The sequence below is a fragment of the Phyllostomus discolor genome, chromosome 7 (assembly GCF_004126475.2).
Source record: "Phyllostomus discolor isolate MPI-MPIP mPhyDis1 chromosome 7, mPhyDis1.pri.v3, whole genome shotgun sequence".
Lineage (NCBI taxonomy): Eukaryota > Metazoa > Chordata > Mammalia > Chiroptera > Phyllostomidae > Phyllostomus > Phyllostomus discolor.
In genome coordinates, this window is record NC_040909.2 from 14,098,897 (window position 1) to 14,121,093 (window position 22,197).

The 22,197-nt window shown below is 41.2% G+C and overlaps 1 protein-coding gene and 1 long non-coding RNA gene across 3 annotated transcripts in view; one reads left to right on the forward strand and one right to left on the reverse strand.

Moving 5' to 3' along the window:
• The first annotated feature begins 1,105 nt into the window (after positions 1-1,105).
• Positions 1,106-21,823, forward strand: LOC118501566. The gene is made up of 3 exons (XR_004904187.1): positions 1,106-1,115; positions 12,238-12,242; positions 20,720-21,823. It is a non-coding gene; the product is annotated as an uncharacterized LOC118501566 (long non-coding RNA).
• Positions 2,465-22,197, reverse strand: part of LOC114501438 (programmed cell death 6 interacting protein) — a 58,049-nt gene continuing 38,316 nt past the window's right edge. For both annotated transcript variants that reach the window (XM_028517947.2, XM_028517948.2), the window contains exons 13-18: positions 14,838-15,086; positions 14,362-14,496; positions 13,200-13,294; positions 8,012-8,135; positions 6,837-7,030; positions 2,465-6,000 (exon numbers count right to left, since the gene is read on the reverse strand). In XM_028517947.2, coding sequence (XP_028373748.1) covers positions 5,826-6,000; positions 6,837-7,030; positions 8,012-8,135; positions 13,200-13,294; positions 14,362-14,496; positions 14,838-15,086 — 972 coding nt within the window. In that variant the 3' untranslated portion in view covers positions 2,465-5,825. The remainder of the gene's footprint in view (positions 6,001-6,836; positions 7,031-8,011; positions 8,136-13,199; positions 13,295-14,361; positions 14,497-14,837; positions 15,087-22,197) is intronic.

A 22,197-nucleotide genomic window follows, 5' to 3' on the forward strand; every position in this document is an offset into this window, starting at 1 on the left:
GACCGTGACCCGCTCTGGGAATGCCGTGATCCCTATACCCTCTGAGATTTTGTCGCTTCCATCAAACCCTGGCCCCAGAGACTCCAGAGTCTGCTCCCCCACCCAGCAACCCACCCCCCAGGGGCAGGAACCTGCAATGGATCTAGCTAACTTGGCTGGAGCTGAAAACAGGGAGAAAGACACAGAGACCTCCCTCCCACAAATTCACATCTTAATACCCACCTTCCAAGGTTACCGGGGAGAGCCCCAAGCCAGGCACCACCCCCAACCGGAGCTTGGTCCTCAGCTTTTTGCCTCACTCCCAGGAGACAAATTCAAGCGAGAGACAACATATAAGAAATGAGAAAGCAAATTTATTTATGAAACGCTCCCAGCCAAGTCTGAATGCCCCACATATACAGGAAATAAAGTTGTCCGTAAGTTTGTTCTATACACTTGAGATGAGGCTGCAAGTGGACACCAGGTAATCTGAATGCACCATCTATTGGGTTAAATGCTTCAGTCAGTTTCTAGGTACCCCTCCTTCCCCCCTTCTAAACCTTGGGAATAAATGTACAGCTGCAAAGGCTGTCTTTTGCAGCTAGCATAGGCTCTTTGTCTTAGTGAAATTGCTACAGAGGCTCCTTTTCCCAGGACAGTTTCAAGGACCCCCCTCCTCCTGCACTATCTTTGCTTGTGATGTTCGGAACACCCAGTAATCTTATCTGACCAGGCTCCTGGGCTGCTGAGTCAACGGGTGAGACAGTTCTCCCTCCGCCTCCTCCCTGCCTTAGCTTACAGCCTATCCTACCTAACAAAACCGACAGTCACTCCTAGTTCAATTGCACTCCTCCTGGAAAATAAATTCCTTGAGGGCAGCTGTATCTAGGATAGTTAAGTAGTCCCTCCACATTTAATAACATCGTTGAGCAGGGGAAAATGGCTGAATGGATAATGGATGTGTGGAATGAGAGCAATCGCCCTATAAAGCAAATACTCTGAAACCAGGGACACTTTTTAGAAAGTCTTTAACTTTCCAACTTCGTGAGGTCCCAGCTCCACTGCAGGCCAGCCCCAGGCCCCCACCCGACTCTGTGCCCAGGTCTCCTCCCCTCCTGTGAAACGGGATGAAGTCAGTGGACCCCCTCACCGGTGGCTGCTCTGCTAAAATGAGTTCATGGGTTTTAAATGCTTACAAGAAAACCCAGCACAGTGACCAGAACCCAGTAACACATTTGATGTCTTTAGCAACAGCAGCAGCAGCACACAGGTGAAAGGCATGTTTGTCTTGACAGGTGTTCCAATTAGAGGGGACGGGTGCAAGAGACCTGGGCCCCAGCTCAGCGCCTCAGCAGCCATGTGACCTTGGACAAGCTGCTCAACTTCTCAGCAAGCTGATTCTTCTGTTTGGGGTATGAATAAAAATGTGTGATGCCTCAGCTGAAAGTACAGGGCAATGTATAAAGGCAATGGTGAGAGCCCCCTACACCTGTATCACTGGAGGGTATTAGTTCAAAGGGACTTAAGCAACTTGGAAGCAAAAGGCAGGCCATCAGGACCCACGGAATGACAGCAGGGTCCCTTGCAGCCAGGGGTGCTAAGGCAGACTCCTTGGGCGTGCCCCCAGGTTACCCACAAAGGCAAGCCTAGTCAGTGGGCAGAAACCCTGTTGCACAGGCTCGAGGCAAGTTCAAGTCTGCTCCCAGATAGTCCTAAGCCAGTCCCGCCCTGTGGTAGTAAATGCTAAAGCAGTCAGAGCATGCTGAGCTTCTCCGTCACCTTCCTGGAGGCTGGAGCACCGCCCGAGTTCCAGGGAGGGTCCCTCAGAGCCCCCTGTCCTCCCACCTGACACGCCAAGTTCCCAACCCCTCAGTGTGAACTCTGTACTCTCCCACCCGGATGCCAGGGAGGTGAAGACAAAAGAGATTTAACTGACCGATTTTTATATACTTAAAACATACATCATAGGGATTCAGACAGGTTCATTCCTGGAGCTAGCTTTTTCACCTTGAACAAACCTGAAAGGCATACAAAAAATCCACACATTTTCGGATAAATTGTGTATTCTCAGCTTCATAATAAAAGTTACATCTGACCTTAACACATGGGTGAACTCGTTAGAAAATAGAAATGTTTTCAGAGACGAACACATTTCACCACCCTCCTCCGCTGAACAACTGAGTAACATAATCTTGCCAAACACTTCCAAAATTAACCCAAAAAATGACACTTGAAGACATTACCCATCTGAGAGAACTGGGGCAACTCAGAAGCAATGAAAATATGGTCCATCCACGATAAATCATAGAATTGACAGCTACTGATAAAACACTGAAACATTATCTTCCTTTTACGGTCTCATGCATCTAGTCCAAGGGGGTATTTTTTATGTCCCAACCCACCATTTGTTGAAGAAATTACAGAAACGATAAAGCTGAAGGATGAAGGATAAGCACTTTAAATAAGAATTCATACTCCAAGGAAGTAAGAATCTTTCAACTTTTATTTCCAGGATACATTCATCTGGAACCTTTTAGTTTCTTTACAATTTTCCCCCTAAGAGAAATGAATACAGTAAAAATATAACCCAACTACCAGCAATGTTTTTAACCAGAAAAAAATCTCAAGTCTCTGGTGTGATAGATAATATAGGATTTTTTAAAAAATATAAACTTCATACCAGAAATAAAGCCTGAATATTCTCTTTTTCTTTAAAAATAGAATTTTTCCTTCTTTTCTCTCCATGTAAATCTTATTATCATTTAGTTCTAACGTCTACTTTTAAACTGATACTTACAACACTGTAGTGCTGTTTTCTGGCCCTACTTTGTATCCTGTTCTGTGAACCAACTAAGAATTTAAAGTGTTCGACAACAACAACAAAAAGAGAGATGCAACTAGGTATAATAGCAAGGTTCTTCAAGATATACTGGTCGTTTTTAAAAAAACCATTAGCAACCTAAAACCTACTTCACAAGTTGCATTGTACAAATCGCTTTTGCAAACAGTAAAGCTCTAATGGAAGACTTTTTTAAAAAAATCTGTGCTGGACTAGAAAGGCTGCTGACGGGGAGAGAATGTCAAGGACGGAAGGCTGTGAAATCGTGTTCTTTGTTCGGTAACTATTTAGATCTGGGGGGAGAGAGATTACGAACTGCCGAGGGCGGGTGCGGGTACATGGGCAGCCCACAAAGACTGAATGCTCCGCACTGACACATGAGTGTTTTTCTTAACTGAGAATCAAGACCAAGGGGCAGAGGAGCCGCCCAGTACTTGACACCACACTGAGGAGTCAGACCATCTGTCTCCGACTAGGAAAAAGAAATGAGAGAAGTTAGTGTTCACCGACTTCTGAGTAGCTCTTTATGCAAAGCTCCGTGACTTAAGGTAAAATCCATTTTAAAACAGTATTCCCAACTCTAACACAAATGGTCTGGGAATGGTTTCCTTTCTCTAGGATAGGAAGATAATAAAAAAAAAAAAAACCCTAATTATAGACATAGGTACAACACACCTGAACCAAGTGACACTCTCCTACCTCTAAAACAACCGCATTATCCAGAACGACGTTTTAGGGTATTTTGGAAAAAATACTCAATGTTAAGCAAACATAAAAATAATCCCAGTGAAGGCTTCACTCTTGTTTGCTAGAATGCGAAACAGATGTAAGTGAAACTTCTCCCCATGAGCCATCACAGTGAAATCAGACAGGCCTGCAGACTCGGACCCAGCCCTGAGGGCCTCGGGAACCCGTCCATCTGCACCCAGACACGGACGACCCATCCTCAGTTGCCTACAGAATGAGCCAACGGGTAAGAGGGAATGGGCCCGGGTCGCAGCATAAAGAGGCTTTGCGGACAGACTGGGGCGAGGGAGGCATGCGGGAAGAGGCTGCCTGTGGGGGCGCTGGGGCGCCTCCATTCCCGGAACCTCTGGAGCTCTCAGGGAGCAGGCCTAGCTTCGCACAGGAAATGGGCTAAATGCCTTGCAACTTCTCCTTTGGCCCTCAATGCACTTCCTCTCTTCTTTAGCGGATCGTCCCCCAAGAGAATATTCAGGCCAATTTTGTCTTTGTTTTTTCTGCATTAGTAAGAGTTATAAACTAGCAATTTGGAATACCCCGCTCACTGAGTATCTTAGGTTAGTATATGATAACTTGAGTAATAAGAATGTAGAACTTAAATGTCATTTACACAAGAGTCAAACAAGCCCATGTCATACTTTGATGATGCCACAATAAAACTTAGCTCTGATATGTTAAAAAAATATTTTTTCCCAAAGTTTTAACTATTGGACTTTTAACCAATTGCAATATTCCATGTAAAGGTCATTCATATTGCAGTAACATGCCTTCATGTTTTCTACATACAACAAAGTAAGATTTTTTAAAAATACACATGTATTTTAAAACCAACCCACTCCTTTTTACAATCACACCTTCAGTCCAACATTTAGAATATAAACCCAAACTGTCAATGAAAACAACAGTGGACCAAGTGACAGTGTCATTTAAATGCAACAATGCAAGAAAAAGTCAGCATCGAAACTTAAAAACTAAACATAAACCGATTCACTGGAGAACTGTTCATATGCCCAGAGTGTTCAGAAATGCACCCCACACAGAACAGACCCCACTGTGACATCAAACAACTCATTCCTTCCTCATTTTCTCAGTCCATGAAGCATGTCTATTTTTACCGAGGTCTGCACATTGATTAGCTATCCTGACAGCAGAGACTAATATTAAATACGCAGCCTGTTCCAGAACTGGCACATGCTCCCAACAACTGTTTTCTGTGCATCCTGAAATATAAAATAGTCCAATCCTTAGGAGCATAAAAATGGAAGGGCTTATCAAATCTATTCACGTACATTGTGCATTAAATGTTACTCAGTTAAGACAGTAAGGCGGAAAAAAAGACTAGAAGGGTACAGTCAATTTTCTTTAAACAATCCCATTAGGCAGTATTGTCAATACGGTATTTTAACCAGGTTATAAAAAAAATTAATTACCAGAACTGTACCAATTTCTTGGAGAAACTAATAAAACATTAAATATACATGATTATTTGTATATTTCTTTGAAGCATCTTTGGTACCAATTGTGTTCCTTCCATATTATAGGACTTTTCAAAATTAATTTACTAATCAGCATACGAAAGATAAATTATGATACTATTCTTTTGGTTTTCCTATAAAACGTACTTGAACCTGACTATTAACCTGCACTAACCATGCACTTAAACACAGTTCCTGTTTAACTCACGTACATATAAAATGAAACTAATACCAGAAAGAAATTAGACAGTAATGAGAATCAATGACAAAACATAACAATAACAACTGTTCTTAAGTAATTTATTTTTAAATTATAAGATTACAATGCTTTGATTATGCAAAATAGCATAATGGAAATTAAACCAAATCAATAAACCGAAAGAGAAAGAAAACTTGGTTTACTTGAGTATCAGTACTTAAACCATTCTAAGTATCTGATGTCCCAATCGCATCTCATGTAGACGTAAGTATAATCATTTCAAAGGTTTGCCTGTGGGTTTAATTTCTCGTTTCCGACTTTTGTGAACTGGAACATAACTTATCTCAAACCCCGTTCTGCCTAAGAGTGTTCACGCTGCACCGGCAGCGAGCCTCCCGTGTGCAGTCGAGTGTGGGGTGGGACACTGAACAGCTTCCAGCGTCTGGCCGCAGGCAAACGCTGTACACTGCATTCAGCGCGGCAGAGTGCGTTACGTTAGATTAACCGGAGCGCGGAGTTTAGTACACTTATTGCAGGACTGGCATTCTTTCCCTTCTGACTGAGCCAGCTGAGCGTCTGAGCTGACACATTACTGCTGTGGGTAGTAAGACTGCTGTGGGGGCTGAGGGAAGGGGTATGAAGGCTGCGGGGGTCCCGGGTACGGAGCCTGTCCCGGGCTCTGATGATACAGTGGCGGATATGGCATGTTGTACTGGCCGTACGCGTAAGGATTATAGCCCATGGGCATGGGCATTTGGCAATACCTGACGGGGAGAAGAAAACAAAAGAGATGGATTGGTAAATCAGGTACTAAAACAGTGAAACACGTAACAATTACTCTGAAACCCAGTTTTTTGAAGAAAGCATTGGCCTGCATTTCTCAGTCTATAAGAGAACAGTGGGGAGAAAAAACAGCCTGTTCAAGGTACCTGTTAGGGAAAAGTGTTCCTAATCCTGTTATTAACTGACATAAAAGAATATCAAGTTCACTGTAATGCACATAAATCTGCTGATTAAAAAGTCCTAATGGGAAAACAGAATGGACTTACTAAGTATAGTCTGAAACACACCTAAAAAAGTCAAATGCCTTGATTTTTAAGATTAACAAATTACCACAAAGAATGCTGATCTTTAAGAAAGTACATTCCATAATTACATAAATTTCTGCTCAACAGCTTATCAAAATGCCAAGATTTCAAAGTACAGGTTGGTGAATAAGACCGTATCAGTCTTACTTATGCTAAGGTCAAAAAAGACACCTTGTTTATCATCTAAATAAACAAGATCAAGAAAACACATGTGAATCCCAGATTTATTTAATATAAACCCAATATGAAAAAACTAAATATATATATTTATATGCTTAGGAAATGTATATATTTATATATATTTAAATATATATATGTATATTTATATGCTTAGGAAATGGCTATCCAACTGCTCAAGCAACTGTAATATTATTTTTCTTTGTGTACCAGCTGACAAGGCAGCTTATTCTTCCACGACACACCTGTGCGGAGAAGCACCAACCCTGTTTTTACAAGGTTGGCCAGCACTAGAAACTGAGCCACTTTTGGGATATGCAAAGTTCCAGCCTCACCCGGGGTATCCTGGATAGGTGGGGTAGGGGGGCCCCTGGGCCTGCGGAAGGGGGGCTGAACCAGGAGCCGGCGCTGGAGCGGGCGCAGCAGTTCCCGTCCCCGCTGGGGCTGGAGCCGGAGCCGTGGCAGAGGCAGCTCGGTTGGCTGGAAGCACAGGAGGTGGAGGCCGGGCTGGGGGCTGGGGCTTAGTCGTCTGTAAGGAAAAATCAGCACTGACTACAAAATGCTTCATGTTTCTCTCAAATTGCTGTTGATTAAAATGAGTAACAGTGTTTGAGAAACTCCAGAATCCAACCAGATACACTGCTAATTCCTATTCTTAAATGCTGGCCTATTACTCTAGAAATGTATCATATTTGAGGAATAATCCTCCAGTGTGCGGACCCTCCGTACCCACTGCGCTTTCCTCACGCCTCACATTCAATCACTCCCTGCTCATCACAGCCCCCACCAAAGGTCAGACATCTGAGGTGGAAGGAAGGAGCAGGTCAGATACAGTGTATTCCTGCAATCTCGCCCCGGTCCCAACATGCTATGAAAATTTTCAAATACCAGGAAACTCAAAAGAATAGTATAATAAACATGTAAGTTCTAATATTCTCCTGCATAATCACAATACCATTTCATCCTATGAAAATTAACACATATTCCCGAATATCCTCAAGTACCTACTCCACACATTCAAGTTTCCCTATTTATCAAAAACAAACAAACAAAAAAAACTCTTACACGTGTTTTGATGAGCCAAGACCCAATCAAGGTTCATGTATTGCTCCTGATTATTATGACTCTTTCCCTTTTTGTAATCTAAAGCATTCCCTCTGCCTAATTTTTTTCTTTCTATGACATTCACTTCTAGAAAAAACCCAAGCCAGGTGTCCCACAAAATGTCCCACTTCTAGAATTGTCCAACCGTTTCCTAATGACACAATTTAACTTCTTGTTTTATCACCATATTTTCTACAAATGAAAGTTGTTTCGAAAGACCTGGTTAGATTCAAGTTCAAGATTCTTTTTTTTTGGCAAGAATTATTCACATTGCAAAACATCAGGCTGGCCACCTGATGAAAATGGTGACACCAGATTTCCCCAACGTAAAGTCTGTTTCATCCTCTACAGTGAGCGAGCTGTCACTAAGGCGAAACTTCGATTTTAAAACCGTGTGCTTACTGACCGCCATGGTCCTCGGTGCTGGAGTCGGAGGAGTGGGGGTGTGCCCCCCCGCCGGAGAGGACTGATACGCAGGTGTAGGAATTGAAGGAGCACTAGGTTCTCTGGCAATGCTTTGTTGCAAGTCCCTTAATTAAAGACAAAAGTGTTCGAAATTAACACAGTATAAGAAAACCCAACACATAAAATACCAGGTGTTTTTCTTTCCTTCATACACGAAACACTGAAAACAATGATGGTATTTTAACATATCCTACATTTCTGATCTTAACTAGAACTAGCTTAAATCTTCTTTCTCTCTACTATTTAATAAAATGGAGTTAGTTCTTAGTACTTCTGAAGCCTAGGAAAAAGGTAAACTTTTCAGAGATCACAGTCATGGCTACAGAGTAAAGAACATGTCAAACCAGGCAAGTGGTCCTAAAAGACAACCCACTCTTACAAGGTCATGCCTCGGAGGAGAAACATAACTCCTAACAGAAGGAGCTGTCTAAAAGTTGTCAGAAAATTACAACTGCGCACAGTCACGTAGCTAATATTTTAATCACTGTATTTTATCAGTGTTTGTAGAGACCAAAACAACAGGTAAAAAAACTAACCTATAGGCTCAAACCATTTTGTAAATTTCTAAACACTTTCTATTTTTTAAACATGGACCACAATATTTCATGTTAAAAAACACTTCAGTCTTTTATGACTACTGTACTTGAATAACAATTAAAATTTTAAAATATTATCAAAAATTTAAAAATTTTTAAAAATTAAAAAAACAACACTTCAGTATCTACTACTAAGGTAAATTCTTAAAAGACAGATTGTTGGAAAGACCATTAAAATATAGTATTAGAAACCAGGAAAATATTTGAAAATCCCGTCTAACAATAAATTGAAACCCATCCCAAAAATCTCACTAAACAAAATGGAAGTGCTGTAAGTGAAAATTATACACCAGATTATCTAAGATTTAGTATGGGGGAGGGAAGGAGTAAAATACTCCTCCATAATTTCTGCATTGACTACATTTTGAAATGATACTACTCTGGGTATACTGGGTTAAATAAAGTATATTACTGAACTTTATTTCGCCTGCTTCTGCTAGCTTTTGTGATGTGACTAGAGAAATGAAACGGTGGTATGGGACTGCACGGTATACATACATACATACATACACACACGTGCAGCTTCATTCACCAACCCCAGACATTTGATTTGCTCCTGTTCTGCTACTGTGGCCAGTGATATTGGACAGTTGTGTCTTAGAACACTCAGGCCCACTATTCACAGTACAAGAGCCCCAAACTAAAAAGTACTCAAACTGTAATAGCACAGATGAACAAACTTGCAGTATATTCATACAATGAAATACACACAGAAACATCACACAGATGAATCTCACAAAAAGAATGTTGACTTCTGAAAGCCATCACTAAAAAGCGCACATGACTCCATTTTACAGGGAAAAACAGGAGAAACTAGTGTTTTCTGCCACAGCCAAGACAGCGGCTGCCATGGGGGAAGTGGGTGCCAACCAGGTGATCCATGAGCTGTGCTTCCGGGGCGCCTACAAGTGCTCCTCCCGTGGGTGTACTCGGTTTGTGAGAATGCAACAAGATGTATTTATCTATGTATACTTTTCTTCTGCTTTTATTTTACATTCAATGAAAACGTTTTAAAGAATGTAGGCCCTGTCAACAGTGACTTGAACGAAGTCGTCTGCTGGGCCTACTTCCCCACCATTCATTCACCTTTCAGCCAGGGAGCTGAAATCACTTGACAACTTAAGTCAGTCTCACTGATACTAAATTTCAAATGTGTTTCCCAGTTTGTTACATTTTTTTAAATCCTCACCTGAGGACATTTTCATCTGCTTTTTTAGAGAGGGAGAGAGAGAGAAGGGAAAAGGAAAGGAGAAAGGGAACACTGATGCGAGAGAAGCATAGATGGGCTGCCTCCACACACACCCAGACCAGGGACCCGGGCCGGAACCAGGGTCCCATGTGCTGACGCCTGGACCAAGGATGAACCTGCAACCTAGGCCTGTGCCCTGACCGGGAATCAAACCGGTAACCTTTCAGCCACAGGACAACGTTCCAACCACTGAGCCACACTGGCCAGGGCCCCAGTTTGTTACATTTTGATTGTTTATCGTGTTATGATTAACTTATCCCTTTTTTTAATGGCTTCTGCATTTTAAGTCAGAGTTGACAAGAGACTTCCCATTTCAGCTTTATTAAGGAATGACTCCATATTCTCTTTTAGACTTTACATTTCATTCTACACATTTCAAGTCTGGTCAACTTGAAATATGAATTCATGTATAAAAATACCAAAAGTTTTCTAAATGGCTAGGCAGCTGTCTCTAACTTAATCTGATTGTTTAAGAGCATTTTTACACTAAAGTCACATATGCATATGAATCTATTTTTATTTTCTATTGTTTCGGGGCTATCTAAACATGTACCAACCGTGTTTTAAAAGACAATATTACATATTTTAATATTGGGAAAATTAGTTTCCCTTTATTATTTTTATACAACTTTCCTGGCTAATCTTTGTTTTTCTGCTTAAGCTTTAGAATCCACTTGTCTACTTTCAAACAACGATCTGTTGATTTTTTTTGTTAAAAATATTATTTTTTTTTTAGAGAAAGGGGTGGAGAGAAACATCAATGTGTGGCTGCCTCTCATGAGCCCCCAACTGGGGACCTGGCCCCCAACCCAGGTATGTCCCCTGACTGGGAATCGAACCAGCAACCCTTTGGTTCACAGGCCAGCGCTCAATCCACTAAACCACACCAGCTAGGGCTTTTTTATTATGTTTTTTAATCAAAATAATATCAAATGCCTAAATTCATTTAGAACTGACATCTTTATGAATCTGAGGCATCGTATCCAAGAATATTATATGTCTTTCAACTGGCTCAAGTCTTACGTGTCCTTGAATAGTGTTTGAAAGTTTTTATCATACAGATCTCATGTATTTTACCATTTTGTTGCTATTGTAAGTAGGGTCTTTTCCTCCATTATATTTTCCATGTCTATTTATATGAAAGTTTTTTATTTCTACAAAGTTTTTAATGACCAATTATGTTCAGTAATAATTCTTTTATTATTTGCAGTTGGGGGGGTGAATCTCTTATGTTTGCAAATTGTGCAACCATAAAATCTGTAAGTAGTGATAGTTTTACCTCTTCCAATTTTTCTATTTATGACATCTTCCTCTTATCTAAATATGCTGGCGGGTAATGCCAATGCCTTACTAAATAATAGTGTTAGTGGGCATCTATGGTCTTTTCCTGGCTTTAAGGGGAATGTTCACAGTGTTTCTTCATTAACCAAGATGCTGAGTTTTGTGAAACAGATACATGCATATATTTTTTTTCATATGAAGGAAGGAGCCATCTACTCCCATTTTATTGAGTACCAGAATAGTTATTTTCTCACTTTTTCTTCATCTATGAAGAGATTCCTCTTCTCCTTAGATTGAGAAATACTCATCCAATCATTTCATTACTGGAATAACTGCCCAGCTTCCCCTTGGTAATGGTTCTTGTTTAACTTACTGCTAAGCATCAATGGCACGTGTTTTATTTAGGACTTTTATACCCATATTCATAAATGAAATTAGCCTGAAGACTGTGTTCTAGTTTATCTTTGTTGGCTTTTCTTAACAATAAGACTAATTTGCAGGGAGATTTTTTTAAAAGCTCTGGAACCTATTAAAAAGCATTCTAACTATTTGCTTTTTAAAGGTTGACCAGAAGTACTCTGTAAAAGCAAGTAGCCCTGCTCCTCCTTAGGAGTGGAGGGAGGTAGCTCCTTGATGTCTTCTCCCATCTCTTCCTCGGACAGCTGTTGGAACAGGGACACAGTGGTGAACAGTGTGCGGCTGGCTGAGAGCTCGAGAAAGGCTCGTGAGTACAACAGACTCTGAGGTCTACATGTTCGTTACTGATGAACACCAGGCTTTGCACACCCCCGAATGACAGTCTGGCTCATGTCTGCTTTCCTGCAGTCCCTACACCAATCACGCCACTCTCTCCGGTGCTGCCCGCCTAAACTTTTTTACCTCTTTATGAACTACTTATGTTTTTGCCTGACTATGTACATAAAGGATCCTGCCATTATTTTAAGGCTAATAATTCATATGCCTTTGTACTGGCTGGCAGTTCTTGTTAATTTTTTCCAACCATAAGATATATCCTTTCAACAAGCTTGTACTTATTTTAAGAACAGGTTCTTGAGCATTATCATTAAATGTTTGTTTTATTCACTGTTTTGGTTTTTCTTCTATAAGGGAAATTCAGTCTTGCACATACCGGATTTTCTTTACCCATCTCTAATTTTTTAAATCCTATCTTTACTTGGGTTTCCTTTTCTTTCGATTTTCTCATTGCTACTCTCTGCACTCCTGTTTTCTTCCCTGCCTCCATTCTCCTTCGGTGCTCCTTCCCATCTCATCTCAGACAGGTGACGGTTTCATTCCTCTTCTTTCATGAATTCTGATACCACATGCTACCACCTCCTATTTACGTAACATCTCGAGTTCTGGCATTTCTGTTTTGGGTGTGTCTTAGAGAGATTGCTTCCTAACCCTTTTTTAAAGAAGTGTCATTGTGAAATCTAAGCTTGGAATACTCATCTGTCCTGTGACAGTATTATTCCTGTGAATGTCCTTCATCTATTAAGTTTTGTTAAATATTTCCCATTTTTTCCCCTTAATACATATAAAGCCTCTTCACAGCAACTCCCTACTGATTACTCAGCATAGAATGAGTCCTATGTTACTGGCCCAGCTTTCTCAGTAGTCTCCTTCAGAAAGTGACTTCACTGGTATTTTCTGAGCTATTCACCCTGTCTTCCCATGCTCTGTACCTCTAGTTCATGTAAGGAACCTATTTGCCACCACAAGGTAAACTGATTATGTTTACTGGCATTTCCTGGGATCTGCCACCCAGAGCTGTTTTATCATCATGTGACATCACTGTACGTCTTGCATCTAGAGTTTCTGCTCCTTTTTATCCTTCTGTGCCCAGATCATGTAGCTGCTTACTTATTGTTTTGTGAAATACCCAGGAGAAAAGGAAATTGCTATCTCACACTGCCAAGTTTACCCCAAAAGTCTCCAAAACGTTTTGTTTGTTTTTTTAAGAAAAATACCTAAGTACAATTTGATACAGAACACAAACTTACTTTAAGAGTTCATCTCTTTCTGTTTTCCGTGCAAACACTATGTCACTGCATTTGTTCTGGAACCTGACCAGGATTTCAGTCAGCTCGTTGTAAAACTGTGAGCAAAGAACAAATATAACTAATAAACCGGAACAATTTTGTAATTCGAGACAATATACAATTTACATGTCATTTTTCAATAGTTAAAACTGAAAAACTAAAATTGTCTGCATGAGACACTACTTATTATACTACTTAATATTAAATAAGAGCTAAAGACTCCTAAAGAAAATAAAATCTAATAAAATCACGTTTAGAGAACACTGTCACCGAACATTAAATGGCAAACGTTAAAAGTCAATTATTTACTAAAGACGCCAGGCCTGTTTCACTGGAGGGACTAGATCTGCACATTCGCTTCAGAAATGCAGGCATCATTTCAGAAGCCCTTCAGAAGAATTTTCAAAGGCTCTCTGGAGAGTTTTCTCAGCTTATCTGTTTCAACAAAGCATTTCAAACAAAATTAAAATAATATTTTACTACACTGCTCTGAGAGGCTCTGCTGTATTTCTACCCTCTCTTCGGATGCCTTCACGTTGTTTCTGCTGTATTTACAGCAAGACAGCTTCATTCGGGGTCATTACAGAGCTGAACTACCAAAGGAGTGGTGTTTCTGAAAAATTTAAAAGTCACTGGTTCCCTCGTAAGCCAAACAATGGATAAAAAACAAATATAAGCATTTCCCTAAACTTTTTAAAGAATAAGCAATGAAATACGTAAATACCTGCGAGTCTACCATCACCCAAAGCATGAGCACAGAGTGCAGAAGCCACACGACCCACCGTCCCCCACAAAGATCGGCTCTGTGTCCTCATGATTCCTTCACACAGGTCAACTGTCCACCCCACAAAAAGTGTGATTAGCTTTTAACACCTCTGGGCTATTTCTGCCACACCAAATACCTAACTCCTTTCCTACCTGGTAAAACACACAATTCACCAAAGTTCCCGTGAAATGCTGCCACCTCCATTAAGCTCTTATAACAAAACTCCCAGAGGCAAAGGTCATTAAAGCTAACAAATCTGAGGCAAAAATAACTTGGTCCAACTGGAAAAAATATTAACTTCCCGGACGATATATTCCCATCTACGCTGGACAGCTGTTTTTTCTTTTACACACATACCTTTGTGCCCTCCTCCAAATTGGCTACAAGTTCAACAAAGTTATCATATGCAGTAGCCAAATTCTTCAAAACTTCTTCTCTTAAGTTAGCTTCATTGTTAGATTGTTTCATTTTCGAAAATTCCTGGTGTGAGACCTTGTTTAAAAAAAGACTTGTGTTATTTGCATTTATTTATGAAATTAACACAGCTCCTAACATTTTTATTGATACTTTCCCAACTATGAAAATCTTATGGTTAACATGCAGGAATTACTAGAAATTTATCTAATATTTCTTTTGGGGTAGCACAGTGCTTTAAATCTTTCCTTAAGTAAAAATATCATAAAGTCAGTGCATGTCAAAACAACAATAATTACAGATTTCTATTAACACATAACACTTGTAAGAAAGACAATCCTAAATGAACACAGATTTAAACCAGGCTTACCCCTTTCATTTTCTAAAACACATATCTTATTAAAGTATATAAACGTCACCTGAATATTTTGAAGAAGCCCTTCTTGTTTCTTCAGAGACTCTTGGACTTTAGTCTTAAGGCCCCCATAGATCCGATCCAGCTCGGTAACAGAGAGAGCTTCCTCGTTTATCACGCCGTCTTGAGCCAGAGCAGTCAAAAATTTGCTCGTCATGTCAAAATTCACCGACTTCAGGTCACTCTCGAGACCCTCTCTTTCCTTTTTTACCTCATCAAGATTTGCCAACAAGGATTTTAATACGTTTACAACCTTTAAAAAAAAACAAACAAACCTTAGTTTAATTGCCAAAAAAAAAAAAACAGAAGCCAATTTCAAGAAGGGATTTATAGACAAAGGCCCGTCCAGAGTCAGGAAGGGGCGGCCTCTCAGAGGGCCAGGCACAACTGCCCATCGGACTGACGCAGATGCAGGCGCGGCCCCTCTGCGGGGCTCCCCGACTGCAGCAGCAGCAGCAGCAGCAGCACCAGGAAGAGTGACGAAGTACCAGGCAGTGTCCTCAACACTTGAGAAACGTAATTTCGTGTTCCCAGGTGAAGAAAATGAGCCTCAGAAAACTGGTGCAACAGGCCCAAGGCTGCACAAATACTGAGGAGCAGAGGTGAAACCTGAGACCTAGGCCTGCCTAACCCCAAAACCAATGTCTTGCCCTTCTACACTACACTGCCCACCTCTCATGAGGTGCGGGAAAGTGAATTCTGACAAGTCAATACCCTATTCTGCCCACAGAAAAACGGACAGAGAGAGACATATGGAGAGAGTCGTGGAGACGCCAATACAGATACACATGGAGAGAGCACACTAGACATGAAAGGAGACAGAAAGATAAAGTATAAGCTGTTTACTTCATGTACTGGGAGAGAAAGCAGGTTCTTATACAGCTCTTCATATCATTAAGGATTTTCTCTCTCTTATTCAATCCAGGCAGTCTCTGACTTAATTCCACATGATTCAAAAATAGCACTTTACAGGAACAAGTATCAAGACACATGGACAAAAACTAGGGGGATGAAAATGGGAGGTGGTGGGGAGCACTAGCGGGGTGGGCTGGGATGGGAATAAAAGACAGAAAACTGTACTTGAACAGCAATTAAAATAAAAAAAAAATTTAAAAAAGCACTTTATAGTGTTATAGTGCCCATGGGCCCTCTACTGCCACTGATGAACTACCCTCTCTCACTCACATCTCTTCACACTTTTGCTGGGACCACCAAGGATAACACCAGTCCCAGTCCCCCTACCAGCATGCCCCAGTGATGCTCATGAAAACGAAGCTGGAGAAGAGGTGAAGGAAGGGGCATCCACCAACCCCACCTGCATCCCTGTGTGCCTGCTTAACAGCAGCATCCCAACTCCAACGGATTTCCTCACCAACTGCTTACTGGCAGGAACCCCCCGTCCGCTCCTCATTTGGTCCCAGCAAGCCCCTACAAAAGGACTGTGCAAAGTAACCCTCTTTTGTGAAGATCAAGACCTGAGGGAAAGTCTCAAGTTTCTTCTAAATGTAGGTGATCTTCCTTTTGGCCTCTGTTTACCAACCATATCTCCTAAGTGTCCTAATCTTAACATTTGGAGTCAATTAAAAAAAGAAAAAAAGAAAGAAAATGAGGGGTAGGCAGTAGAAAGAAATATTACTCTTTGAGATCCAAGAAACATCACATTACAGACACGCTAAAGGAAGGAAGAGAATGAACCCTAACTGCTCGGACATGACAAACTCTGTTTAAGAAATCTAGTGGAATGTGATGTTAGACAATGCTGGATAAAAATCTTATTTCCAAATAACTTCCAGGAAATTGAAAAAAGGTGCAGAAGAATATATAAAACCTGCATTCTGATAAACAGAAATGAGCATATACACGTGCATGTGCAATTTTTTTTTTTTTTGCAAGAAGAAAAGCATCAAGGACGAACCAGAAACTAGTGAATATATTCCCCACAGAAAGCGGGTGGGAACCAGACGGGACAAGAAGGGGTGAGATTTCTCTGTATGCATCTTTTGTATAACATTTTTTCACACTCAAAATTAAAATGAAATCAAAACTTGAATACAGAAACAAATGAACTAACTGTTCATCAAAGTGAAATATAATTACATAATAAAATATTTCAACTCTGACTGCATTCCCTTAGTGGACTTAATGGACTTAGTTATTGTGTAACCAAGGGCAGTTTGCTACCTAAAAAACTTCATTTTCTCACCTGCAAAATGAGAATAATAATAGTACCTACCTCAGGAGTGTTGTGAAAACTAAAATAATCCATAAAAAATATGCAATGTAATTTCCAAAAGAGAGTAAGTGTTCAATCATATCAGCCATTGTTATTAACTGGTAGTCAGGTTTTATGGTTTAACTCTATATTTTGGCTACATTGTAGGCTAAAGAAGTTAGGCATCTATGCATTCAGACAGGGACAGAGGAAAAGATTAACAATTAAAGTATCCTTTTTGCTGAACTATATTTCTGTAATTATGTGGCACCTTTTGTATTGGGGTTATGTAATAGGATAAAAATTTTAAAGGGCTGCAACAGTATTATCTGTTAGCACATTTAAACTGATAATGGAACCTCAACTATGACTTTGAAGACTTTCCCCTACAAATTCTGTTTAGCTGTTAGAAAAAAAAGAAATGTTATTTTATTCTCTCTATAAGTTATATCAAACCAAGGGTAGAAAGAAAGAGAAATAGTACTCGCTTCAGCAGCACATGTACTAAAAAAAATAATAAAAATAAAAACAGCCAGGTTAAATAAAACTGGGAGAGAAACAGGAATATGCAAAACTGGTTAAAAAATAGTCTAATTAAGGACTTCCAGCCAAGATGGAGGCATAGGTAGACACACTGTGCCTCCTCACACAACCAAGATACGGACAGCAATTTAGAAACAGAATAACAACCAAAACTGACAGAAAATTAATCTGAATGGAAGTCAGACAACCAAGAAAATAGACGTGTTCATCCAGACTGGTAGGAGGGGCGGAGCCCGGGCTCCAGGTGCGGGTTGTGGCGCAGAGAGCAGAGGGAGTTGGGACCGTGCGCCCGAGGCATCCAGGGTGCGCAAGACCACAGCAGGTGGACCCTGAGTGCGCAAGCAGCAGCTGGCAGACCCCGACCGAGGGGTGGCAACCGGTAGACCAAGGGAGGCGGGGATTGTGAAGCAAGGCACTGTGCGCAACCCAGGATCACAGCACTGGGAAATACAGCCTTAGGGCACTGATTGAGGAAAGCTGTGGGGATTGAGGCGCAGGGAGGGACTCCCAGCCTCACAGGAGAGGTCCTTGGAGGGTCCCAGGCGTGCACAAGCCCACCGACATGGGAACTGGCACCAGGGGGGCCCAGTTTGCTGTGGGAAGCAGCAGAAGGGACTGAGATCCCACAGAGAGTGGAGCAAGTGCCATGGTTCCCTCTCAGACCCCACCCCCACATACAGCGTCACAACCCAGCGACTGGCTTGCCCCGCCCTGGTGAACACCTAAGGCTCAGCTCCTCATACGTAACAGGCGCAACCAGACCAAAGGGGGTGGGGGGCGGGGGGGGGGGGGGGGGGAGAGATGGCTCAAAGAGAATTGAAAGCCACAGAGCCAGTTTTTTTTAAGTGATCGAGAGATAGCCAACCTATCAGATGCACAGTTCAAAGCACTGGTGATCAGGATGCTCACAGAATTGGTTGATTTTGGTCACAAATCAGATGAAAAAATGAAGGCTACAGTAAGCAAAATGAAGAAAAATGCACAGGGAACCAATAGTGATGGAATGAAACCTGGGTCTCACATCAATGGAGTGGACCAGAAGGAAGAAAAAAACAACCAACCGGAAAAAAACAAAGAAATAAGAATTCAAAAAAATGAGGATAAGCTTAGGAACCTCCAGGACATCTTTAAACGATCCAACACCTGAATTATAGGGGTACCAAAAGGAGAAGAGGAAAAGCAACCAGTGGAAAACTTATCTGAACAAATAATAAAGGAGAACCTCCCCAATCTGGCAAAGGAAACAGACTTCCAGGAAGTCCAGGAAGCTCAGAGAGTCCCAAAGAAGTTGGACCCAAGAAGAAACACACCAAGGCACATCATAATTACATTAGCCAAGGTAAAAATGAAGGAGAGAATCCTAGAAGCAGCAAGAGACAAGGAGACAGTCTCCTACAAAGGAGTTCCCATCAGACTGTCAGCTAATTTCTCAAAAGAGACCTTACAGGCAAGAAAGGGCTGGAAAGAAGTATTCCAAGTCATGAAAAACAAGGACCTATATCCTAGATTACTCTATCCAGCAAAGCTTTCATTTAGAATGGAAGGGCAGATAAAGTGCTTCCCAGATAAGGTCAAGTTAAAGGAGTTCATCATCATCAAGCCCTTGTTTTATGAAATGTTAAAGGGACTTATCTAAGAAAAAGAAGATAAAAAAAACATGTATAGTAAAACGACAGAAAACTCACAATTATTAACAACCACACCTAAAACAAAAACAAAAAGAAACTTAGCAAACAACTAGAACAGGAACAGAACCACAGAAATGGAGATCACATGGAGGGATAGCAACAGGGGAGTGGGAGGAGGAGAGAGGGGGGAAAGGTATGGAGAATAACTGGCATAGACAATAGGTAGAAAATAGGGGGAGGGCAAGAATAGTGTGGGAAATGTAGAAGCTAAAGAACTTATGACGGATGGACATGAACTAAAGGGGAGGAATGTGGGTGGGAGAGGGTATGCAGGGTGGAGGGGAATGAAGGGGGGAAATGGGACAACTGTAATAGTATAATCAATAAAATATATTTTAAAAAATAGTCTAAGTTGAGAGTTAGGAACACTATAACTGGATCTTATATAGTATAGAAACTGAGATCTTCTCAACAAATAGTGAGTTAAAATTGTGGTGATAACACCCCCAAGTTAGCTAGGAAGCATTGTGAGCAGACAGACGCGGTTCACGTAAATACAACTTCCTCCTCGGTGAAGAACTAACTGCACTCACCGCAGGAGAGTGATGTAGGAAGAGAACCCCGTCAGGATTTTAAGAACCACAAGTTCTAACACCACCTGTGTTATGAAGAAAAGCTAACTTCCTAACTTTTATGTCAGTGAGTTTTCTAATCAGAATAGTAAAGAGGGACCAAAGACCTATTTAGTAAGTCTTGTGCCATAATGCTATGATTCTAAGTTTCTGAAAAAGAAAAAAAAAATGCCCTTTGAAACAATCAATTTATAAATGAACTTTTAAATTGTTACAGAGAAAAAGATTCATTGTATGACAAACATCCTTTTTTCTAATGGTCAAATTTACAAATTTAGCCATATTTCAGATACTAGCCTCATTTTAACAGAATAAATAAAACAGAAAAAATGAATTAGACTGCTTCCACAAATGAAATACCAGAATAGCAAGAAAAGGAAACCACTGCCTAAATTTCTTATAAACCCCAGTTTACGACTTAACATGTTATCAAGCTAAAGTATATAAATAATTAAAAGAATCCTGGGGTATTTACTTCTATTTTATAAACCACTCCAATTAGCTTTCAATGACAACCACATTCCTTTACTATGTTAGGGTGCCAGTGGTTACCAGTCAATCAAACACTTTTGAATCACTATGTGTTGGGTACTGTTCTAGGTGCTAAAACAGAGTTCCTTCCTTCCTGGGAGGAAGAGCAGGGCAGAGAAGAAAAGAATTAAACAAATACACAATAACAGAGTCACATGGTACACAAAGATTCTTTTACACCAGGGAGAAACGGAAGCCAAGCAAAGGGAAGACAGTCTCCAACAGCAGGTGAAGCAAAAGTAAAGTCCTGAGGTGTGAACAAGCTTAGCACGTTCAAAAGCGTGAGGGGGGGGGGGGGCAATCTGGTTGAAATATAGCAAAGAAGAAACAAAACGGAGAGAAAGGCAGGAATGAGACCACCTACAGTGTCTGCACTTCATCTTTCAGAGCAGGGCTAGCACCCTTCCCCTGGAAAGGGCCGGATGGGAAGTATTTTTGGCTGGTGAACCAGTCCCTGCTGCAGCTATCCAACCTGCCTTTGTAACGTGAGTGCGGCCACAGACAAAATAAACGAAGGAGCGCGGTTACGTCCCAACAAAAATCTACCTACGGACACTGAAACTGGAATTTCATACCGTGTTCATTTGTCATGAAACACTATTCTTTTGACTTGTTTTCAACCATTTAAAAATGTAAAATAGATTTTTGGTTCTTGGACCATACCAAAACAAGAAGTGGGCTGGATCTGGCCCACAGGCTGTAGTTTGCCTGTTTAGATTCGTAGCATTTAACAGCACCAAATGAATAAGAAATGCTCTCAATAAAATTCTCAAGTCTACTCCTCAGACCCTGTCATTTACTTTCAGAAAAGGCCAGCACGAGAATACCTCCACACAACACAACAGCAGGAGGCCGGCCACACTCACCGGACACGAAGGCTAGCCCAGAGGGGTTTTCTGTCTGTGTTAAGGACCACGGCGCCCAGCACAGCTCCTGGCTTCCAGTGGGCCCTCAGCTAACATTTGGTGAACACACGAATGAATGGATGCCAGCCGTCTCCGCACTTGTCTATGAACCTTCTGTTACTAAAACTAAGAGTGAACGTTGTGTCTGTAGATCATCCATCAGTCTAGAGGGTACCTTTGTCTGAATCAAACAGAGCACCCGCTGGGAAGCACAGCTTTAGTGGCGCACGGCCCCACTCTGTGCACCACCTCTGAGGAGAAGATGTTTCCCAGCCTCCATCACCCCAGGAAGATGCAATACTGCCACTATAAGTGGTTATGTTATCACCTTTCTGCAGGGCAGAGACCTTTCTTTGAGCGAGAGACCACATTCACATAACTTTTACTATAACCGTTGTCTTTTATTATTGTTGTTAATAAATTACTGTACCTAATTTACAGATTAAACTTTATCATTGGTATGTTGTATAGGAAAATATACAGTATATATAGGATTCAGTTATTTTCGGTCTCAAGGATCATTATTCCCCTTGGATAAGCAGGGACTCCTTTGTCCATCAGGTTCCCCATCCAGAGCCCCTTTAGGGATTCAGGTTCTGTGCATACTCAACTGTGCCATCTTCTCTTAACTTAGGGGCTGGTTCCCACTGAACCTCTAGTTGCTTCCCTGGGCACACCTACTCACTCAATCCTTGGATCCTAGACATGCTCGCTTCTCCTGTCCTTCTACTCTTCTCATAACGTGCCAGCTTGCTAAGAAGTCTCTGAAGAGAGGGGCCCCGAAATGCTGAGATCTGAGGACTGTGTCATCTACGTCTTCATAGCGTACTTTCTGTAGCTGTGCTACGCAGGTTTCCACCCAGTACTGCAGTTACCCTTGTCCATGCCTAATCTTCAGCATGGGACTGTAACG